This window comes from Ostrea edulis, chromosome 7 (genome assembly GCF_947568905.1).
Source record: "Ostrea edulis chromosome 7, xbOstEdul1.1, whole genome shotgun sequence".
Taxonomy (NCBI): Eukaryota; Metazoa; Mollusca; class Bivalvia; order Ostreida; family Ostreidae; genus Ostrea; species Ostrea edulis.
Genome location: NC_079170.1, coordinates 52,021,255 through 52,045,685, shown reverse-complemented (window position 1 = coordinate 52,045,685; position 24,431 = coordinate 52,021,255). Strand labels below are relative to the sequence as shown.

The 24,431-nt window shown below is 34.6% G+C and overlaps 1 protein-coding gene across 1 annotated transcript in view; it reads right to left on the bottom strand.

Moving 5' to 3' along the window:
- Positions 1 to 4,463: 4,463 nt before the first annotated feature.
- Positions 4,464 to 24,431, bottom strand: part of LOC125653271 (uncharacterized) — a 38,307-nt gene continuing 18,339 nt past the window's right edge. The window contains exons 6-32 of the mRNA XM_048882652.2: positions 23,656 to 23,910; positions 22,990 to 23,091; positions 22,793 to 22,900; positions 22,117 to 22,368; positions 21,831 to 22,009; positions 21,224 to 21,376; positions 20,864 to 21,017; positions 20,118 to 20,420; positions 19,631 to 19,833; positions 19,238 to 19,454; positions 18,653 to 19,072; positions 18,021 to 18,227; positions 17,826 to 17,907; positions 17,438 to 17,607; positions 16,567 to 16,731; positions 16,305 to 16,418; positions 13,925 to 14,041; positions 13,497 to 13,700; positions 11,947 to 12,283; positions 11,390 to 11,565; positions 11,048 to 11,182; positions 10,837 to 10,953; positions 9,195 to 10,742; positions 8,843 to 8,967; positions 7,997 to 8,045; positions 7,481 to 7,710; positions 4,464 to 7,273 (exon numbers count right to left, since the gene is read on the bottom strand). Of these exons, the coding sequence (XP_048738609.2) occupies positions 7,127 to 7,273; positions 7,481 to 7,710; positions 7,997 to 8,045; positions 8,843 to 8,967; positions 9,195 to 10,742; positions 10,837 to 10,953; positions 11,048 to 11,182; positions 11,390 to 11,565; positions 11,947 to 12,283; positions 13,497 to 13,700; positions 13,925 to 14,041; positions 16,305 to 16,418; positions 16,567 to 16,731; positions 17,438 to 17,607; positions 17,826 to 17,907; positions 18,021 to 18,227; positions 18,653 to 19,072; positions 19,238 to 19,454; positions 19,631 to 19,833; positions 20,118 to 20,420; positions 20,864 to 21,017; positions 21,224 to 21,376; positions 21,831 to 22,009; positions 22,117 to 22,368; positions 22,793 to 22,900; positions 22,990 to 23,091; positions 23,656 to 23,910 (6,269 nt within the window). The 3' untranslated portion in view covers positions 4,464 to 7,126. The remainder of the gene's footprint in view (positions 7,274 to 7,480; positions 7,711 to 7,996; positions 8,046 to 8,842; positions 8,968 to 9,194; positions 10,743 to 10,836; positions 10,954 to 11,047; positions 11,183 to 11,389; positions 11,566 to 11,946; positions 12,284 to 13,496; positions 13,701 to 13,924; positions 14,042 to 16,304; positions 16,419 to 16,566; positions 16,732 to 17,437; positions 17,608 to 17,825; positions 17,908 to 18,020; positions 18,228 to 18,652; positions 19,073 to 19,237; positions 19,455 to 19,630; positions 19,834 to 20,117; positions 20,421 to 20,863; positions 21,018 to 21,223; positions 21,377 to 21,830; positions 22,010 to 22,116; positions 22,369 to 22,792; positions 22,901 to 22,989; positions 23,092 to 23,655; positions 23,911 to 24,431) is intronic.

Genomic DNA, 24,431 nt, shown 5'->3' with positions numbered 1-24,431 from the left:
GGATTACCCATTCAATTTATCTTCCTTCTATGATTGACAAAAGACAATTCTTTCATACGTTCTTGTGTTTTATCGTAATGCATAATATTCGATTTCCCTAGTTTATCTATGAAAGGTGAAGACAACGAACAGTAATCAATCTAATAACTCCAATAAGCAATACAAAATAGTGAGTTGGGCAAACACGGACCCCTGGACACACCAGAGGTGGGATCATGTGCCTAGGAGGAGTAAGCATCCCCTGTCGACCGGTCACACCCGCCGTGAGCCCTATATCTTGATCAGGTAAACAGAGTTATCCGTAGTCAAAATCAGTGTGCCATTAGCGGCCTAACAATCGGTATGCAACACGTCAGACAGCATTTTACCTGATGAAATGTTGTATTGGCAAACTAGATCGTTATAACGACCATAGAATTTGCGAAATGCTGACTTTAAACAAGACTGTTGAAACCCCTGCACCATGAACATCTTTGACAGTAGGCTGCCTCAATTTAAAAACTGACCATACTCAGTACAATCTCTTGCGTATCAAATCAGTTGAGAGATATAAACACCATATGCAGGTGATAATGGAAAATTGCTACATAAATAAGGGAAGTTTACGATGGAGAAGTTGAAATCATCCCGTTTGTCATAAAGTTGAATTGTTAGTTTGGTGTTGATATCTACTTTCAATAAAATATCTAAGTATGAAGCAGAAGTGGACGACTTGGTGGTGTCTTTTATTTCGAGTTCACTGGGACATATCGAATCGACATAATTGTGAATGAAAAATATTATTGTTAATAGATAATACGTCTTCAATATATCTAAATGTCGAATTGAAGGCCACAGCAAGAGATTTTTTCTTCTCACGTAGAAGTTTTTGAATAAATTCTGCTTTATGGAAATATAAAAACAGGTCAGCTAACAAAGAAGCACAATTCGTGCCCATGGGAATTCCAACAGACTGTTGGAGGACCTGATCACCAAAGACCACGATGGTATTGTCAATGAGGAACTCCAGCATATTTCTTATTTCAACTTCAGAGTACTTGTGCGTGGAATCAGAGTGGCTTTACCCAGGTAATATTTTGGATGACTGATCATTAGTTAGGAATAGTTGCATTTTCCATTTTTGTCGAAGAAGCAACTGTCTATGATGTCAAAAAGTCTAGTCTTTAATTTATCGTGAGGAATGGTCGTGTAAAGTGTTGAAAAGTCATATGTTTTGATGTTGTTGATTTGAGAAAAGTTTTGCGATTTCAAGTTTACTAAAAGTTTTTAACTTTTTTTTTAGAATCCACATTTGATTTACACCACTTCTGGCATATGTAGTCGCACGGTACGTTTCTCCTTCACAGCTGTTAATATTTTCGTGAGAAGCAAATATAGGGGCTTGGTAGAACATTTACTTGATCCAGCCATATATCTTTGTTTGTAAGGGTTTTTATGTAGTTCAGGAATCCAGTATAGGTACGGTAACTCATATTCATCCGACCCATTGACTGGGATATTAAATTTGTCTAAAACTGAAGCATGGTTTTGAAGAATTTCATCTTTTGAAAGGGCAGTTGGAGTATAAGTACGATTAACAAAAGTGGAATTAATGCCAACTTCGTTTGAAATACAGTTATAATAATGAACCTTACAAACAAAGACAATGTTGTTACAAGTTTCGTCAGCTAGAACCAAAACATATTCCTCATGTAGCCTAATTTGTTTTTATTTGCGAACAATTCCTCAACCAAGTCACTTTAATGTCATGCAAAGGACGAATAATAAAACCAACAATTAAGCTAAAATCAAGTATTGCAATTCATTATTTAACTGATAATTTGTCAGTAATGAAAAACCTAAATATCAGACAATTTAAGCATGCCATTATTAGACACAATTGTTTTCGTAAAATGATAGGATCCAACTTTTCTGGCGCTGTTGTTCTTTAAAGCTTTTTAAATGAACCCATCTTATTTTTGCCTTTTCTTGATTATTTCCCCTTTGAGATACTGAAGAGCAGCTCATCATATTTTGGTTCGTGACTCTTTCAAAATATACCAAGAAAACTCAACCTTGATCTATAAGAGATTGATTTTAGTTCGTATGGGTTTTTCTTTGTATTCAATAGCTGGGGTGATGACCAAATCAAAGTCCGGAAAAGTGTCGCACGGACACAAGGACGCACAGGCTGATCAGTATAAGGCTTCCGTCTATAGGCAAGGGCCTAATAACTATTTCTTAATTACAAATATTAATATAACAATGAGACAAACATTGGAATTTTCAAATTTATGGTCACAGATAAAATTCGTATTACAATACACAATGTACATTTTACTGTATTTTCAAAGTAGAAGAAATGTTTTGTATAAAGATTTCAAATGTAAACTAAATGAAAAATATACATTACAATATACAAAACAGTACAATGTAAATTTAAATTCTTAAGTTTCAACATTTAGTACAGTATATAGTGGACAATATGCAAAGATTTTAACAAAAATCATTTATAGTTACGAAAGTCATGAATAAAAATCCCCAGTTTAAAATTCTTAGAAGTAATGTATTCGCGCGGATTAGTAATCTTTCCCCTGGATTCGCACACCGTTGGATTAGTAATCCCTGCTGTCGCATTGGAAATACACACAACAGATCGTGAATGTTTACCAGATGAATCCATTCACACCAAGCATTAGCATATACATGTATATATATATATATATATATATATATATATATATATATATATCCAATAATAAAAGTCAAGAAACACAAAACTCGAATAACATTTCACTGTTAGCGCTTTCGGCTTTAATGCCTCCTCAGACAGTTATAACATTTTATAACTGTCTGAAGAGGCATTAAAGCCGAAAGCGCTAACAGTGAAATGTTATTCGAGTTTTGTGTTTCTTGACTTTTATTATTGGATGTATTAACTGTATCAAATACCGAATTCTTTATTTACAAACTATATATATATATATATATATATATATATATATATATATATATATATATATGTGTGTGTGTGTGTGTGTGTGTGTGTGTGTGTGTGTGTGTGTGTGTAAAGTCTCTGTTTTGGAAGTAAAATACTTTGTAGAAATATTTCGATCGTGTCACCGGTCTTCTTCAAACGACTGAAGAAGACCGGTAACATTATATATTTTTACAAAGTGTTTAGAGTGTTATATATATATATATATATATATATATATATATATATATATATATATATATATATATATATTATACGTTTAATTTCCATATGAAATGTTGTTGACCATTTCGTAAGGCTAAAAGAAGATTACATTTTATCATACCAAGCAATACCGTATTTGACTATTTCTTTTTCTGTAGCATTTTTCGTTTTCAGTTAAAAAGAACCTCTTCGTTTTCCAGGTACTATCGGATAAAATGGTAGCTATTTCACGTTGTGTAACGCACCGAGAGCTTAGAATGAGTGTACACCGTCTATGTGTAATGTACTGTCGTTTTATTGCACAGCAGTTGTCCTTTCTGTCGGTCACGGTTGATAAATCGTGTTGGGAGCGGATTTGTGAGGCATCTGAGAGATAAAATTGATACATCTTAATAATAAAAGGACTGTTTCAGAGATCTGAGGTTTTGAGTGAACAAAATACGGAAAATTACAAGGAAAAAGAGGTTAAAGGCGAGGGAGTGTTTGACCCCATGCCTACCCTTCTTGAGATATAGTATTGTTTACACTATTTTCAAACGGGAGCAAGCCCATATAATTCACACGAATTGCATGTGCAAACGATTTAAAGGAAAATATTAGCAATAATTCTAAAAACATAATATTGTTCAAGTTTTTCATGATATAGTACAACTTCCTTTTTCCAAATTTGACGCCCACAAGTAACAAGATTGGTTGATCGTTTGTTTTACGCTCCGTCCAGAATTCTTCACACATATTGAGACGTCACCAGGTGTAGGTGAAGTACCACAAATTTAGACCTATGCTTAGCGCCTATGACCGTAGCAGTGAGGGTTCTTTAACGAGTCAACGCCTGCCGCGACACGACACCTCCGCTTTTAAGGTCATATTCGAAAGACCCGTGAATCTCACTTCTAAATGCCGAGCGTTTGAAAAGAGCAACCACTATCTATGTTAACATCTTAGGTTTAACGCGGTCATGGCAGGAGCGAGACTCGAACTCACGACCTCCCGGTTACTAAGCGAACACTTTACCACTTAGCTACCGTGACCGGTCCATGGAGCAAGAAATTAAATCACATGTATCATAACTAATAATCCAATTGCACAGGATGTGTTTGAAATCTCATGACTTTCGTAAATGATAATTATCCAATAGTGTTCATTTGAAATCTGTTTTAAAATAATTGAGAAAATTTTAAAGCAGTAAAAATCTCTCAATTTTACCTGTAACCGTAGTTGTGACTGTGGTGCCTGATTTCAGCGACTTGCTTTCAATCAATATAACAGAAATCAATATCTCTTCATTTATCCATTTCAATTTTGACTCATCATATACGAAAAGCTTTTTATATGACCTGAGACATATCAGCTGTTGATTAACTTTGGAGAATCGATTATCATAATTATTTCATTGTTCTACAAGAAACCCTAAGAACATTCAAGCTCAAGTTGTTCGGAAAATTTTGAATACTGATTTAGTTCAAGTGTTGGTAAAATGGGTAGTAAAACACCTTCGTAACCCGATTTCTTCTTTGATATATCACTGTTTCTTTTGAAACTTATAGTATATATTCTTAATGATACATTTAGTCTTCGGTATAAAATTTAGCACATAGAGAATGCAATGATTGTATAAAATATGATTGATAAAATGGGTAGCGAGATCAGAACACACATTGTTGCATATTTTCTGTAAACTATACACCTGCTGATAAAAACCTAGCATTTTTTCAATTCCTAGAGAGTTGAATTTGATACTCAATGCATTAGTTGACCATTTCAATGCCTTTTATTTTACTTATCAGCGATTTTTCCAACCCGGGCCAAGAGGAAAGCGGATTGACCCGGGCCGGCGGTATTTATTCCGATTTAGTTGTTATATGATTTTGATTAATTAACCGTAATTGTAAGATCAAAGTGATATCCATTCATAATTAGTAATTGATGAGGAGCTGAATTACGTTCAGGACGCGTCGAAGATGAAAGTCACAGTTAACACCCTCATTTCATTCGGAATTTTAATGTTCGGCCATGGTTACCCGTATCCGGTTTCCTTTTGACCCGGGTTTTAATGAATCGTAAATATCAAATATACAAGACTCACATAACAAGTACTGTAGCATTTTGGTGATAAACTATAAGAATATGTATCTAAATCATGTGTAGTTTCATTGTTGTGTCACATATATATCATTCGTAATCGCAGAAAAATGTGTATTTTTTCTCGCTACCCATTTTATCAAGCTGAAATAAACAATCGCTGATATTTTCACAGTGAAGCAAAATTATGTCGTAATGTTTGTAGCGAAAGTCCAATGTATCATCCAGATTAGAATTAAGAAGTTTTGCATCCAACGAAAGTAAACTAATGCAGAAAACTAAAAAATTCGGATTACGAAGGTGATACTACCCATTTTACCAACTATCATTTAGGTCCTGTTGTTAATGTAGCCAATATACAAACACGCAAAAATTAGTCGTCGTGATTTTCATAGATCTATATGGATTGGATGTATATTTTGTTTATTATAAAAATGGTCAATGGAACAGAAAATAATTGAAACTAGAGATTGTTTTTATGAAAAACAAATGTCCCCTAGCTCCCCAATTGGAAGTGTTCCAAATGAAACCTCCTCCCTTTAAGGTACTGCATGGTATGGAGGAGAAAGCATGAGCAGGAGCATAAACAATATGAACTCCGATAAGTCACATAGGAGAAGTGTTCACAAACTATTTTGCACCCTCCACCCCTCAGATCCACTATTACTTTAAGGACAACAATTGGATCCCCCTGTCCCTGCAAAATGCACATCTGCAAATGGCATTGAAGTATCGTACAAAATTTCAAGTCTATCGGATAAGCCATATAGGAAGAGAAGCGTTCACAAGCTATTTTACATCCTCCACCCCTTTTAGATCCACTATAACTTTTAGGACAATGATTGGATCCTCCTGTCCCGACAATATGCACATCTACAGATGGCAATGAAACATTGTAAAAGTTTCAAATCTATCCAATAAGCCATATTGGAGTAGTGTTCACAAACTAATTTACATCCTCCACCCCTCTTAGATCCACTATAACTTTTCGGAAAATAATTGGATCCTCCTGTCCCGACAATATGAACATCTACAAATGGCAATGAAGCATTGTACAAAGTTTCAAGTCTATCTGATAAGCCACATAGGAAGAGAAGCATTCACAAGATTTTATGACAGACAGATAGTACAAAAACAATATGTCTCCCCCTGAAAGAGGGAAGACATAATGAGCAATATGTATCCATTAAACTTATTCTCCAAGTTGTGATCATGGTAATTTATGCAATCAGCCATCAATCCCAAACTTTCCATAGATCATTGGTGGAATCAAGATTTATACACTAGCAATTTATAATGATAATATAGTATACTAGTGCTCTATGTTACCGACAAAAGTTCCACTAGAGATGCAAAATAGCCCCAATGACTATTTCAAATCTTGTCAATTTATTGTCATGGCAACTATTGTGGATAGCAACTGAGGTATGGTAAAATCTGCATTTGTTGCCAAATTGTATCATAGCTATATAGTATAAGGTTTGAAGGAAAATTCTTCATCACATATACAAATAACTTATTTACAGAAAACGTATGTTGGAAAATGTGAATACACCGTTGTTTTTCAGCACGTCTAGGTTTTGGATTGTTGTTATTTCGGGCATGATGGTGATTCGGTATCACCGTGTCCTTTCAATTGTGAATGAAATAAGCATTCGGTTAATATTCTTTTTTCGCATGCATTATCACTGTTCTTCCAAGGAGACAATACACGTATCACAGTTCCGAGATTTCCCACAAATTAGCTTTAAAATGTACTAGGAGCACTGCAGATCAGAATGCATTGATCTATACTGATATATGCCACTCCTAATGCTCCGAACTTCGTGATTAAAGATACAGGTAACAGTTTTGATGTTTGATTTAAGATGAGGCATTATTTGTTGAATTGCTTTGATGATTTCGTAACATTTTTAAGGTTAATTCTCCGAGTTGTTTTAAGTCATGTGGAATGTCATCATCGTCCACAGCTTCCCGTGGTACAATTTTGACAGTTAAGTCTTTTATCACCTGTAAAATGAAAAGACATTTCCTTTAAATCTTAGAGGGAATTCGGCAACACACCACTTATCCATTGATCAATATAAACTATAAATCAAATATACTTCTTCAAAATCTTGGCCGTTTACTTTCATGGCTTTCTGTGCGTATGCAATACAATGCAAGAAAAAATATTCTTATAATCTATAATTTTGTGAAATCACATTTAATACGTACCCCATCTACAATGTCAAGTGAAACAAGATTTGTATCCAAACACCCATGAACTAGATCCCGTTCATGCAAAAATTTCATAGCTTCCGCCAATCTGAGAACGACGAGTTTCATATCTGGCACTGTGAGTGTGTGATTCTGCATATAGTCTGATAGACTGATATGCACAGGTGCATTTTTACCGATGACAAACAGTTCATTGTCACAAAGTTCTGTAATTGTCTCCGTTGTGGCTATAGAGAAAAATTTCATTACCAATTATATGCAAATACCTAAGATGAAGATTTATTTAACTAATTTTCAGTTTTACTTATAAGCACCTTAGACCCTTAAGTAGTCGATTCAGAATACTACAATGTTATACACACACACACACACACACACACACACACACACACACACACACACACACACACACACATATATATATATATATATATATATATATATATATATATATATAATTGGTACTTATAAAATTGCAACATTAATATCTAAAACAATTTGTTGCATCCTTACATTGACATCGAGTAATTGTTTTCTTCTTGGATGACATTGTCAATTCAACCTGAAAAATATTTACAATGACAATTATATGTATAGCACGTGTATCACCTTACTTCTGCTGGAGATATTTAACAAATATGACACCAAGTATGGTGAATTACACTTGTATTACGTTTATAGCACATATTTAAATGTCTATAGCCTAAAATGTAAATGGCTATATATAGCATATGATATAAAAGTTATAGTCTATAATGTGGATGCTAATACATATAACCTTATATTAATGCTTATAAGCTACAATGTTAATTTTTAAAGTCTATACTCTAAATTCCTACATATACGAGAGGAAGTTATCATGGCGTACTTTCGAGAGAAGCATCACTCGCGAAATACAATTATTTGCTTTTATTTTTACATTGCTAAAGTACAAGTAAAAACTCTTAATTAACAGAGCACTCGCGAATTTATGTTAATTAACAGAGCACTCGCGAATTTATGTTAATTAACAGAGCACTCGCGAATTTATGTTCTCACGATTTGACGTCTACGAGTCATTTCGCGATATTGAGTACTCGCGTAAATTAAGGAATCTACAGTCTTGCAAATGTTTATTTCCTATTACGTGAATGTTTCTATCCAATAATATAAATATTTATCAATGTAAATATTTATCACCTATAGTGTGGATGCTTATAACCTATTGTGTAAATGTTAATAGTCCGTAATACAAATGTTTATAACTTATATTACTTATAATGTGGAAGTTTATTGAGATACAGTTACAATTTCCTATTGCGACTATGCATACTTTCCTAAACCCACGACCTAGCTACTAATCATGAAAATTGTACTCACTCTTCTTCTTAAATTTGCAAATGAATACAAGTAAGGATTTAACGCTGAATTGATCGGGAGAATAAAAACAGCAACCCATGCATAAACTTCTCCAGATATTATTTGACCGCTTAGTGCCAGCAATCCTGTAAAATACAAGTAAATTTTGATTTGGATGAATTTTGTACGATAGCAATGGTACATGCATAATGTTCGAGTAATATGGATGACATGGGGTCCTAGCAAAACGTTATGAAATTAATAGCCTGATGATATCAGTGATTCAAAATCATACTCTGTAACTCAGATAAATAAGAATGATAGGTTTGCTTGTTGACGAAGGAAATTAGGTCATGTAGTACATGTACATTACCCATAATTCCGATAGGAAACCAACAGAGGAAGTCGGACAGCACCACAAGGAACAATCCACGAGCGATAGCCATATCTTGATTCCGCCGAGTAGATTTCACTTTGGAGCCTGATTGCGATATTTCTCTATATATGAGACATTGGCCAAGTGCAATTATCGTAAAGAGTACGAAATTTAGTAAAATGAAGACGGCTGTAGAATACTCCCATCCGGCAGGCTTGTCTCTCGTTAGAGGTAGAGCCAGACACACGACTGACCGAGAATAAAACTGTCCTCTAAAGTATTCTCCCGGAATCAGTGGTATGGCGGCCAGTAAAATGGTTACACACCATATAATTCCAGTACATAAAAGCGTTTTTCTCCTTGTGAATCTAAACTGACCGAAAGGATATTTTACCGCAATAAGACGATCTATTGTTATAAGACAGAGTAAAAGAACCGAAGTTTCGCTCGATATGGTAGCAAGCATGCCAGCTATTTGGCAGGTTGTACTGTGTCTCCAGTGGATATCATTCCAGACATATCTCCCTCGATAGTGTATATCAGCGGAGGCTATTATTATCAAGTACACCCCCATCAGAAAATCCGAAACACTCAAATTTGTGATAAAAATTCCATGACCTTTCTTCAAAGTTTGTGAATCAAAAAATACTTTGAAGATGAAAACACCAAGATTTCCCAACAAGGAACTGAATCCTATGATCCACATGAATGATGAAAGGATTTCGTTTCTCATGAGGTCGTCACACGATGAAAATTCATCTGCTTTCGGTAAACATTCGTCAACTGATGATGGCTTCAGACAACACAATGCATACGAATCTGTGTACAGCTTTTTTAGATTTGAAAGTCCATAAAAGATTTTTGATGAAAATTGTTGAATTTTGTTTCTTCGCATATCCAGAACTGTCAAGTCAGAAAAGTTTAGAAATGCAAAATCCGAAACATACTGGATATCATTTGAAGATAAATTCAACAATCGGATATTTTGTAATCCAGCTAAGGTACTCTCTCCAATATTCCATAATTGTGAATTCGTTAGAACAAATCTAGGTAATTTTTTCAACCCAAGAAAAGCAGAATCCGTAATTTCAGTTAGTAGATCATTGCCTTCCAAGTATAATATTTTTAGGGAAACTAACCCCGTGAATGCATTAGCATATAAATGAGTTATTTCATTGTACCTGAGATCAAGTACCAAAAGATTACGTTGGTTAACGAAGGAATACGGTTCGATTGCTGTCAATCTGCATTCTCTGAGAAATAATCTGACTAAATTAATCATATGTCGCAGGGATGGCAAACCACTGCTAAAATCATTTTTACTGACGTTTAGATAACTCATTTCTCCTGGAATCTTTGAAATTAGTGAGCTGTTGAGACCTTTACAAACGGCTGAGAAACCATCACATTCGCACTGTTGTGGACACTTGAAGTCGCACAAAAGTTCATCATCATAATTTGGGCATTGGGGAATTTTATCGCATAATTTTTCAGGATCCACACAAATTGAGCTATTTTTACATCGGTACAATCCTAAACATGGCCCTACAAAAACAAAATATTAATATAAAAAACATGAATGTGAAATCCAGGGTGTTTACAAGCTAAAAAAAAAAAAAGAAAGAAATTAAACGTTTACCACAATGCATTTCATCAACCCCATGTTTGCAGTGTTTCTCGCCATCACATATAAATCGTGGAGGAATACAAAAGCTTCCTGGGCATTTAATGTAACCTGCAGGGCATGATGTGTTCTCTGAAAAATGAAACATGGAGTAATTGTGCCAATTTTGATTGGATATTGTTGAATGCCTGATTACTAAATTCACTTCAGATTTTTCTAATCGTACCACAGTCGTCCAAGTGTGACAAATCTCGACATCCTATAACGTTGCCATATACATTATAGTCAAGAATGCATCGATGCATCATAGGAACAATGTTCCCTGTCCGACAGAGGAAATCTCCATTAACTTGATCAGTTTCTAAATAAAAAATATAAAAATGAGAATAAATATACTTTGAATATCCTTTATCTAATCTGAAATCTAAACTGTCTATTGGAAATTAAGATGGGTTGTTGACGTCCTTTTCACAGTTTATAACACGATTGAATATTCTGTTAATATCAAATGCAAAAAAAGATTAAAGATTAAAATAATGACCAATAAATGACTTTAAAAGAAAAATACCATCATAGCATATAAGGGGTCCGATATCTATCTTGAAGAATTTGTCATCCCCTGGACGTGGGATGAACAGTTTTTGAATCGGCAGTACGGAGTGGTTTGTTATAACCCCGGAGTCTTCTTTTACTTCTGTGGTCTCGGCACCATACCATTCACCCATCGTTGAATTACAATTACATCTAGGAATTTCATAAATTGAACGTACTTTGAAATAACTGCGAGTATTACTTATCACCTTGCAGATAAAGTTTCTAAACGGAAATGATTCATATCACAAATATCGATATATGATTTTTGGAGTTAGCATATCCTTAAAATATATTTGGTTTGTTCCCCACCCCTCCCTCTCAAAATTATTGCCAAGGGCCTGGTTCATATGATGAATCACATATACACAGTAGATTCGATATAAACTGACGTTGTGAATTCGTTAAATGTGACTTAAGTATTAAAATAATATTGCGTTAAACAGCACATGTGATCAAAATGAGCAATAGCATAAATATGCGCCAGGGTTTTCAGATTCCCTTTAACTAATTAAAACAGAAATTATGTCTTACTTAAATTGTCCCTCCTCACATTTGTTAACAAAAGGACAGGAACAATTTTCCATTGGATCTCCATCACTTGTGTGAAATTCTTGGCCATTCTCTCCTTCCCACATTGCATCTGTAGTGTGATAAATGTAATGACAACGGATTCGCAGAGTCTGGCTGCAATTATTGGTATCTTTCAATTTTGATATTTGTTCCTTATTTGCAGAATAAGTCAATTTTGAATCAACCTCCACCAAGCTGGAATAGATCATCTCCTCTTCAGAATGATGAACTATTGTTTCCACGGTTACACGATTATTCAGTCTTTGGAATCTACATTCGACTTTAGCAGGAGGGATTCCTAAAACCCAAAAATGTCAATCTATGAATGTTTTATAATTCATTGATATTTTCATGTCAGTATCAAAGTAATATTTTAATAGTAAGAATAACGTTAGGCGTGAAATTCACTAGAATAACCTACTACTTACTACCAAAGTATTCATGAAGCTAATGATTAACAGGTGAAGGGATATATATATATATATATATATATATATATATATATATATATGTGTGTGTGTGTGTGTGTGTACATGGTTATATTTTATACAAGAAGTCCCATGAAATTTCCTTTTGACAGGGATATCAGTATAGATCATTTACGATCTGTCAGGATTAAACGTTAGTTTTCCTCGTTCTCGTCTTTCAAATGCAAAAACATTGTTACCTGAAGCAACTGTAATAGAGTGTTAAATCGGGAACAATGTATCAATTAAATTGATGTCGACTCCGTAGAAACAAACAATCAAAAGCTGTTGGTTTTGTTTTGTCTGATCAAAATATGTCCATTGTCTGTCGTCGGCCTAAATATTTCACATTTTCATCTTCTTCCCTAGAACCACCGGGCTAATTTCAACCAAACTTTTCACAAAGCATCCTTGGGATAAGGGTTTTAAGTTTGTTCAAATGAAGGGTCATGCCTCTTCAAAGGGGAGATAATCTTTAAAATATGGTGGGGTCATTTAAAAATCTTCTTCTCAAGAATCACAGGCCCAGAGAAGCTGCAATTTACATGAAAGCTTCCTGACATGGTGCAAATTCAAGTTTGTTAAAATCACGACCCTTGAGGGTATGATGGGGTCATGATAGGGGATCAAAGTTTTACATACAAATATATAGGGAAAATCTTTAAAAATTTTCTTCTCAAGAATAATTAGGCCAAAGAAGTTTACATTTACAAGAAATCTTCCTGATATAGTGCAAATTCAGGTTTGTAAAAATCATGACCCTCGGGATGATACAATAGGGACCAAAGTTTTACATGCAAATATATATGGAAAATCTTTAGATATGGGCCAAGGTGAGCGATGTGGCCTCTTGTTAAAATAAAAATATCGTTTCGAGCAAAGGCAACATAAAATATTGAAGGGCGGTACAAGACAGAACTCATCGCTACCAGTCAAAGTATTTCACTGTCACCATTTGCGAAAAAAATAAAGTTTACCTACCATCTTTACAGGAGGTATAATATAACATATCAACGTCGTCCAATGGGGCTATGGTTAAATTACCTATCAAGCCGAGGTTGACAAGATATTCGCCATTATCTCTCTGCCCTAAACCCCACCAGTCTTTACAAGATCTCTGGACATTGTTCTCACAGTTTTGTGATTCATCCTCTGCGAAAAATCCACTGCAGTCGATAAAGCCATCACATACTTTGGAAGGGTGAATGCACGTTTGATCGTAACATTGAAATCCATGACTACAGCTCTCTGCAATATGTTCGTTGATCGAGGAAAAAATTATTTATGGTAGTTCAGTTTCAGACACTAAGATAACAATTTACCATTGAAAAAGATCAAAAGATTTATCTTCCATATGCAAGGTGAAGATAACGAACAGTGATCAATCTCATAACTCCTACAAGCAATACAAAATAGATAGTTGGGCAAACACGGACCCCTGGACACATATAAAAAGTTTACATAAAACATACCACAATTTGTTTCATCGCTTCCATCGATGCAGTCTGCTTTCATGTCACAGCGGTTATTTGCAGAGATACATTGGCCGTTAGAACATTTCCATTCTATGTCACTGCATTGTCTTCTTACTGTCCAAGTACAACATTTTTTTTAAAAATATTTTGAGGCGAAGCGATATACGATTATTACTGAACGTTAGGTATAAGATATATTCTCATGCATATGTGTGAGTATTACTTAATGCCATGGAAAGCTCGAAATGCACAACTCGATTAAAAAAGAAACTTTTACATATACATGTATCTTAAGTATGATATATTCTAATACCCCATGATTAAAACCCAATGAGAATCATTCGTCGTTCAAAACCATTTACAAATCAGTGAAAGCCAATGAAAATAATAACTGTACGAGAGGTGATCAAAACGTTCGCAAACTAGGTGAATATATTACATAATTCAATTCGACATTTAGATATATCGACGACGTTTCATCTATTAACAATAATAATTTTCATTGATATGTCGATTCGATATATCCTAGTGAACTCGAAATAAAAGACACCACAAAGTCGTCCACTGCTGCTTCTTACTTAGATATTTTATTGAAAGTAGATATTAACGGCAAACTAACAACTTAACTGTATGACAAATGGAATGATGTCAGCTTCTCCGTCGTCAACTTCCCATATTTATCTAGCAATATTGCATTATCACCTGCATATGGTATTTATATCTCTCAACTGATTCGATACGCAAGAGATTGTCCTGCTTATGATCAGTTTTTAATTCGAAGCAGGCTACTGACAAACAAGTTGATAGTGCAGGGGTTCCAACACTCTCGTTTAAAGTCAGCATTTCGCAAATTCTATGGTCGTTATAACGATATAGTTTGCCAATATAAACTATCATTGGGTCAAATGAAAGGTGAAGATAACGAACAGTGATCAATCTCATAAATTCCATAAGCAATACAGAATAGATAGTTGGGCAAATACGGATCCCTGGACATACCAGAGGTGGAATCAGGTGTCTAGTAGGAGTAAGCATCCCCTGTCGACTGGTCACACCAGCCGTGAGCCCTATATCTTGATCAGGTAAACGGAGTTATCCGTAGTCAAAATCAGTGTGGCAAGAACGGTGTAACAATCGTTATGAAACACGTCAGACAGCATTTTGACCCAATGATAAATTGTATTGGCAAACTAGATCGTTATAACGACGATAGAATTTGCGAAATGCTGACTTTAAACGAGACTGTCTGACGTGTTTCACGTTGAACAGTTCCATAATATATCTTAAAGATCATCAGCTATTTCTTTAATAGTGACTCGCCGATCTTTCATTACAAACTGTTCAACCCGGGAAACATCCCTAACCGTACTAACGTTCACTGGGCACTGTGTGGTCCGATATTCATGCATTAGTGGGTTTTTTTCAAAATGTACAGAATTACTTTAATTCACTAAATATGATAGGAACCCATAAATACATATGTACATTTATCATTCGTCAAGATTGTTTAGGCGTCTATAAATAGCCCCACGCGCATGCGGATAATCCTAACATGATGTTTATAACTCAACTCACCTATCCAAATCTAGGTTTAAAAGAGCGTAATAGAACGAATTACTAAGAGGTATTTGATATTTTTATTTATCACGGTCCTGTAGCAACAGAATATACAGCTTTGAATAAATAAGACCACCGTGAACTGGACACGGAACCGTCACACGATTTATCTTTGAAATATGCATTAGAAATGCCCGAATGACAGTCGTCTGTAAACACCGATTTAAAATCAAATAAATCTGGTTAAAACAGGTGAAATAATGTATGACATGTCGAACAGCCTCATAAATAAGTATGTGCGATAAGTTAACTGTTTTTACAAGAAGGATAACATTTGTCGAAATTCGAACCATACCAATTAAACCGCCCCTTCCCTCACTATTAAAACGTTTCATCAACTTATTGAACATTTGGTAAGTCCTTTATTGCCATAAACTTTATTTAAATCATTGTATATTTCCATAAAGAATTTTCAAAGTTTTACGAAAAATTCATATACGCGTTCTCTGCTCAAGTAAGACTAAATCATCCATTTTTGTCACAGTCATCTACAAATTGACGTAATTTTACACTGTGACGTCACAAATTTGACGAATATTATGCAACTCATGCTACATATAGCACATGTTTTTTTTACTCTATGTGTGCCATTATGTAGATACAGAGATATAGCGAACTGTTTGATCCTCCATCGTACATACTGTTGGTGTACATATATAAATTTGTCAAGGACAGAAAGATATGCATCTTCGAAAAGGAGCCTCTGCTAAATTGAACAAGTATAAAGCAGCTGTAAATGAAGGTTAGAAGATATACTTACTACATTCTGATTCATCGGACCGATCTGGACAGTGAGGAACAAAATCACAGTACAGGCTGATAGAAATACAGTCCCCGCTAGCACATTGGAACTGTGTATCCATACACTTTATAGCTGTCGAAATGAATTATATCAATCAATTCAAGTAGAAATATTTATGCTGATAATAATTATACAAGATTCTGATTTTCATGTTCGCTAATCAACACTATTGAGATATATCTGAAAGTTCGACTATCAACCTCTTTTATGAAAAACTTACTACAATCTGATTCGTCGGAACCATCGTTGCAATCATTCACTCCGTCACATACGAACAACCTGCTAATCAACTCCGCATTTCCACAAAGGTATAAAGTTTGCTCCAGATTAGCAGATTTAGACGTGACGGTGTCATTTCCCCACCATTTCGTTCGACTAATGATTTCTGAAACAAAGTCATATTACAATCATAGATAGTAAAACACGATAACTTTTTGTAATAACAGATTATGCATAATTAAAAGAATAAAAACACTGGTACACAGGAGTGTGATTAAAAGAACTCTCAATTTTCTGGAACCATCCCAACAGGATTGAGAATTGCATGAATCGAGTCGCAAAAAGGGGATGAAAAAGGAGAAGATAACGAACGGCAATCAATTTCATAAATACTATTACGGATACAAAATTGAGAGTAGAGCAAACACGGACCCCTTGACACATCAGAGCTGATAGATTATGCATCTCCTGTTGACCAGTCATATCCGCCGTTAGCCCTCCATCTTGATCAGGTAAACGGAGTAATCTGGCGTAGTTTTAATCGGTATGTAAAGGATGGCCTAGCACTGCATATGAAACACACAGACAGCATTCAACCTAGTGTCAGGTTGTACTTGCAAATTAAATCATTATAACGACCATAGAATTTGCGTAATGCTGATTTTAAAAATATTCATGAGAATACAAATGTGACCAAGAGGGTTCAAGGCAGGTACGATCGGTAAACAGGGGTTGCTTACTCCTCCTAGGCACCTGATCACACCTCTGGTGTTTCCAAGGGTCCATGTTTGCCCTTCTCTCAATTCTGTATTCTATATAGGAGTTATGAAATTGATAAATGCCCCTTATCAATGAAAGTGATCTATACTAACCATTATTGTGTTCAATGTCTATTTCACACATATAGCTTAGAATCTTGTTGAAAGCACAAGCTGTATCATGCCAATCCTCCATGGAGTGGATGCTAAAAAAGTTTATGCTGGTGCATCGCTCATTTTGAACACCATTAGGCTGGCGGTTTTTGACGTTTTCATCACGATACCTCGTCAATATAAAGCATTAATAACGATTAATTAACAAAGCTTTCTTAAATACCATTGAGCATCTCGAAATTGTATTTAATATATCAAATGTTTGCTTAAAAATGATTAAAACAATGTTACTAAATATTCTTATTAGTACATTTCGAATTATCCCTGAACTGTGTGAATGAATATCGTAAACAGTATAACAATAGGTTGATTGATTGTAATTACATACCATGCTGTAAAAGTTAAAGGGTTTCCATCAGACCACAAATATTTCAGTTTGCTCCTTTCCCCAGAGTACCATTTTTGAAGACCTACAGAAATATTCCAACTCATGAAAGCTAGGTAATACATGTAGTTGTGCTTCTATTTTGATCACCAATATTCTGTGTAACTTATACAACCGAATTATATTTATTCTACAAACCTATGTAGATCTCCCAGTCGCCGGTAGAATTCATATCTTTGGTGACGAGGTAATGTATAAAGGACAGCTCCTGTTTTGAGGATATACTAACAAGACTTCCATTCTGTTGAACACAATTGTGATTCGCTTCTGACCACGTGATACCAGCGTCACCAGTAAATATTCTATAGCAGCTGCCGTTGTTGTAATGCCAACCACTAGAACATTCTATTCATAAATGTAAGCTGAATTAATTGTAACGAGACTAAGATACAGATATCGTAAATGAAATCAATCAATAAATCCAAGCTGATAAGTTGATTGTATAACGTTTAATGTCCCGCTCGAGAATCTTTCGCTCATATGGAGACGTCACCATTACCCATATTTAGGCCTATGATTGGCGCTTATGAGCTTTGAGCAGGGAGGGATCTTTATCGTGCCACACCTGCTGTGACTCGGGACCTCAATGTTTGCTGTCTCATCCGAAGGACCGCCTCATTTAGTTGACTCTTACGATAAGTAAGGGGTAGTGAGAACCTATTCTAACCCGGATCCCCACGGGTTAGATAAACTGTGTTGATTCTGAAACATGAATACATTGTACGACTCCTACTTGATTGCCTATATAAATACTAAGTGCATCGGCTTACCTTGATGTTTCGTATCTGAATAACTTTGGGTAAAATTCACAAATCTGTACATCCCTAGAAATCCATGTCCTTCTTTTTGGTCACTTCCAGAGCGAAATTCCACCCTCATATTTTGCCATCTTGATGAAATAGTCCTGTATGGTTTATTTTCCTTACAAAACCTCCCAAGCAGCACTTCTCTACCATTGTGATCAATATCGTAAATGGCGATATATGAGTTGGAACATGATGAATCCCCATTTATAACATCCAAACTCAGAACATTTAATTCAACAAATTGTCCAAATGTTCCCTCTATGTTCCACATGCAGGATTCCCCTGCTTTATACGGAGCTGGATATCTGTCCGTTGCTATGTATGCTGATTGCATTCTACACGTGACCGTACATCCTTCTGAAGCCATTCCACATCCAGGTTTATCTGTAAATAGTTAATATGGGGTGACAATACATTATTTGACAATAATTATTCAATTCAATGGTACAGCTGTATGCATAGCTATGCATGTCCTTCTTATGAACACAATTTCTTATATTCTCTATGTGATGACACATTTAAAATGTGAAACTATTTGGTGATTTGTACCTGAACTTGTTACCCTTATTTCAAATGCTTTTTCTAACTGCTCCACAGACATTTGAAAACAAGACTTTAATGTCACGGACAAAAACTTTCCAGAGGACACAACAGTAGAATCCCTGAAGTTATTCTGAATCTCCGCAGTTATCTCAATGGTGTTCGCATTGTCAGTAATGGCTATACTATCTTTACACTTTCCGGGATTTATGTCAAACATTCCAAGCTGAAATGCAAATAGGCAAATAATGTTCTGTTTAATTACATTTTCATACATGTCTTTAGTATCTTCAATAATCATTCCATTTTGAAAATACGATACGTTTTGTGACTACAAAAGGGAACTTTATATACGAGTCAAAAACACTAGCGCGATGAATAGTCTGATGATTTGTAAAATACCTCTTTAAGTGCTATTTCTGTCGTTGTTTTAGCTAATTGTACATGTGTTATTTCCAGTTTGACGAATGCAGAATATTTCGTATATATATTCCATGTGCAATTGAGTCCTTGCCCGTAGCTAAATGGAAATCCTGGTGATCTGATAATAGTGTCATTGTTCGTAACATTTATTGTAAATGTACAAGGATAGACATTTACTGCGTCTGAAAAATTGAAAGTTAAAACAACTAAAGTTTCAAACATTTGGCAGGTTAATTTTTCTACGGTTAGTATTCATTCAGTCGTGTGCTTTTTCAATCCGTTTTATATATCGGTATTACACATTGCATATAAACTGAAAAATATACATTGTACGCTGACATGCATATGGCGACAAAATATATGGATAAACATAAACCTGAAATTGAATCAATATCAAAATATACTCTATTTGTGTATATAAGAAATTTTAACCCAATGGTTAGACATAAAAAAGAAAGATGCAAACCTTTTAAACAAAGTCGGTGCGCAGCATAATTAAGAATGACCCCAGTTTGAACCCAAGCTCCTTTTCGTGTTGGGTGGTACCTGTCTCCAAAACTTAAAGAGCATTCTTGAAGTGATGTATATGTTGAGAAGGACAGAGCTATACAATTATTATTAATACAGAACTTCCTGCAGCCCTCTATGGTTGATATGTTTTGAACTGTGTACGGTGAATTATCCTCTTTTTCAAGCCAGAACGAAAAGCGTTTTAGTTCTTCAAATCCAAAATCTATACTACCACTCCTACACTTCTTATCTCTTTGCACTGAAAGGAGATTAAAATACTGTATACTTACTTATTTTTGTTGGGTGACAATCTCATAGGTTAACAAAACTTAGCACGTATGTAGGATATGATATTGTGATTGAAGAGTATGTATTATTTTCTTACTTCCGTTTCTTGTTAATGCAAGATAGTGTGTTCTGAAGATGTCAATAATGAAGGGGAGAAAGACAATTTTACAATAAAAGTGATTTATTCACAGAAGGGGACAATACCATACTTTAGATGTTCTTTTCAACGGATTGACAAACTTTTGAAGAGCGTAAAATATAGAATATTGCTGGATATCATTTCTCATTCTGAATCTAAAGTTTAGTCTAACCCTACGACATTGGAGTCTTATGTGTGTTGCTTAAATGTCTACGTCCCTCTTACATCGCGAATTTAGATAAAGAGTTTGTGTAAGGTATATATGTCTATTTTACATTGTTTCTGACACCCGATGAATTCAGCTTTCAGACAAGCTTGTTGCCCATCGTCCACCATTGGATGAATTTTAATGTATCTTGCCAAGATGTCTTGGTGAAACAGAAACGTCTGTGGTATGATCACTGCTACTGTTGGATCGATGACAAAAGTCTGAAGTCAGAAATTAAATGTAATTGGTAATTTATTCAATGTTCATTATATATTGTTGACATATGAATGGTATGGTGGGCGAATTAACCAAACATAAAATCATACTTGCAACTCCACATTCAATTGTATCTTTCTATGACGCAGGCAGAAATTATGAAAAGCCTTATAATATCAATTAATACAAGTCGATAACGCCATAAACGTACTTTAACAATACCAGGTGAATCTTGATAGTGCTTCATTTTCTTTTTCGTTACACCATAGGACACTTGAAATGATCGAATGTACTTTGAATATTTCCCAGATATCCATCCTTGTACCGATATTCCCTGTATAACTGTTGGAACATTAAAATCAATCTACAAGATAAATGTATATATATATATATATATATATATATATATATATATAGTTTGTAAATAAAGAATTCGGTATTTGATACAGTAAATACATCCAATAATAAAAGTCAAGAAACACAAAACTCGAATAACATTTCATTGTTAGCGCTTTCGGCTTTAATGCCTCTTCAGACAGTTATAAAATTTTATAACTGTCTGAAGAGGCATTAAAGCCGAAAGCGCTAACAGTGAAATGTTATTCGAGTTTTGTGTTTCTTGACTTTTATTATTGGATATATATATATATATATATATATATATATATATATATATTCCTTTTACTGAGAAGTTACAAATGCAAACGCAGCCAAGTGAATAACATACGGAAAGTGATTCATATTTTATATTTAGGATGTTATTGTGAACGATCCTCAAATGAAACTTTAAATGACACAGTACATTAATGGACACACACCAAGAACCATGGTGATTTGTCTTTTTTCGTTGAACACCATCCAGGGTCCGGATGATATAACCGTCCCCGAAGAGAAAGTGCCATTGCTTCAACACCACTTGTGTCTGCAGAGGTGGCTCCGATCTGATAGTCATAGATATTACCCGAGGCCATACCCAGAGGCCTACCGCAGGTTGTTGCTGTGAAAATGACACATAAACATAATTTTGTCAATTTACCCTAATGAGTCGTGTACCTAATGTCCTAATTATAAAGAAAATCATCTTTTCACGGGAAACGTACTCACTTTTACCAAGAATTACTATCTCATTTATCTCCATATAGAAAAATTTCCCTGGATTGTGATCTGGTTCTGTGAAGTCGAAGTTTCGGATAGTTACATATTGACCCACCACAGGGCGCCTACATTGATAGCGAAACACCTTGGAAAATCCTGGATTCCGGATGTCGTCACATCGAATGGCACCATAGTTCATGAAATCCCACTTATTCTTGCTGACGTAAGTCCCAACATAACGCATATTGACCGGAAAGTAAGCTATATATAGCAAAGTGTGTTTGTTGTAGCTAATGGTTTATCAGATTCATTGGATGGGGCTTATTAAGCTTTCATGATAATGCCAAATTGTAAGAATAATCAAAGATTAACAAAATTAATTCATCATCAATAAAAATCAATACAAAAAGTATATACGTTTATGAGAAGGTTCAGATTCAATACGAGTAAATCTACATTAAATTGCGTCACATATACCACAAAACTTAAAAAGTATTTCTTATAAATAATAGTAAACCCTTTCTTCTTTTCTGTATGTACTGTGGTACTTATGTTCAAAATACACCACAGAATTGACATCAAACTTTCTGTACCACGAGAACATTTTAAAAAAATCAGTGGTTTGAAGTTGTCAAAAGTAATTTTCCAAAATGAAATGGAAGACGGAGACAAAATTAAGACTTACTAGAATAACGGTAAATAAGTATAGCATGGACCTCTACATGTTCCTGTAAATCTACTTGATACCAAGGCTTTGTCATTGGTCGATTTGATACAAACGAATTCAACGTGTCTGCAAATGGAAAACACAAGTTTGAGAAAAAATGCACTTAAATTCAGAGTGCAATACAAAAAGAAAAACCGTGAAAACTTTTAATCCACCTATAAAACCATCCACTGCATATTCTGGATATTTTTTGCCACTGTATTGGACGCTCCTAAACGGTTTGAATTTTCCAAATTCTTGCAAATCCTCTTCTTCCGCTAGAAAAAGAATGATGGCGTCAAACAAAATGGCTACGGTAATTTGTATAAGAATTATCTTGATCACCTGTTAAAATGTCATATTGTAGTGTATGTAATTTTCTAAATGATACGTAGATTTCTGATAAACTTAATGTGAGTTTAGATTCTTCTTCTAAATAATTGCTATTTTAAGGAACAAACGCAAAATGTATCTCTCAAGAAATGTAACCTGATATAATTTACATAAAACACAAGATTATGAATATTTCCCAAGTTTGGGACTAAATCGATAAATTGAAATAATTCCGTTAATCTGACACCACGGAAATCAAAATTCCGATCGATCAGAAAAGTAACCCCACTTCCACAAAGATGATGTTTGTTTTGTCTAAGGATTGTATGAAACCATTCTTAAGAAGTCAAAATATGCTTGCTTGCATATATACAGGGGTATTACTTCCATCAACCTTAGATCAGAAAGGTTAAAGTAAAATACGTCTTTCTGCTTGAGGCATCGTTATCAATAACGATTAAATAATGAAAAACATGTAGAGCCGTGAAGATGTTAGTAGTTTTACTCACCACACATTGGAACATCGCATTTCTCTTTGACGTTAGGAAATTCTATGAGACACAAAGGTTCTCCAGACTTGTAAGAGTAGTACTGGTATGCACGGCAATAATTGTCGTCAAATTCATGATATGCTCTCCATTTGTTGTGGAAAAAAGTTTCATCCGATTCTGCCCACACCAAACACGTCTTTCCGGAAGCGGAAACGTTGGCTCTGCCATTGTATGAATTTCCGTGGTCTGTATTATAGTAACACTCGCGGCGTTCTGTTGAAAATAACCCAGCTATATTCATATCTATATTATGAAATATTTATATATATACGGGGAAATAAAGAAACAGCTAATGTTTATATATATATATATATATATATATATATATATATATATATATATATATATTACCTTGTTAAGGAAGATATGAAAACAACGAATGTGTAGGGTAAAAATTATTTCATATTCTCATAATACAAACAAACTATGGATTTATTCCTTAACTATTGGAACATCGATGTCCTTCATAGATATTAAGCTGGGAAAGTGAGTCGAGATTCAAAGAGAAAGATAATATGATTATTCATGAATCACATATAATTGTGTTTCACACTTTATCGGTACAAGCTGGTGTTTAATACGGCGAAAAATATCAAGGTATCAATGGTTATGAAATTTGATTCTCTTTTTTCATTTCTACAAGTTTATTTTCTTCCCTGAAATAACATTTGTTGCTCTATCAATATTTTTCATCTGGATTCATTGATGTACTACTCGTAATTTATTTCTATTAA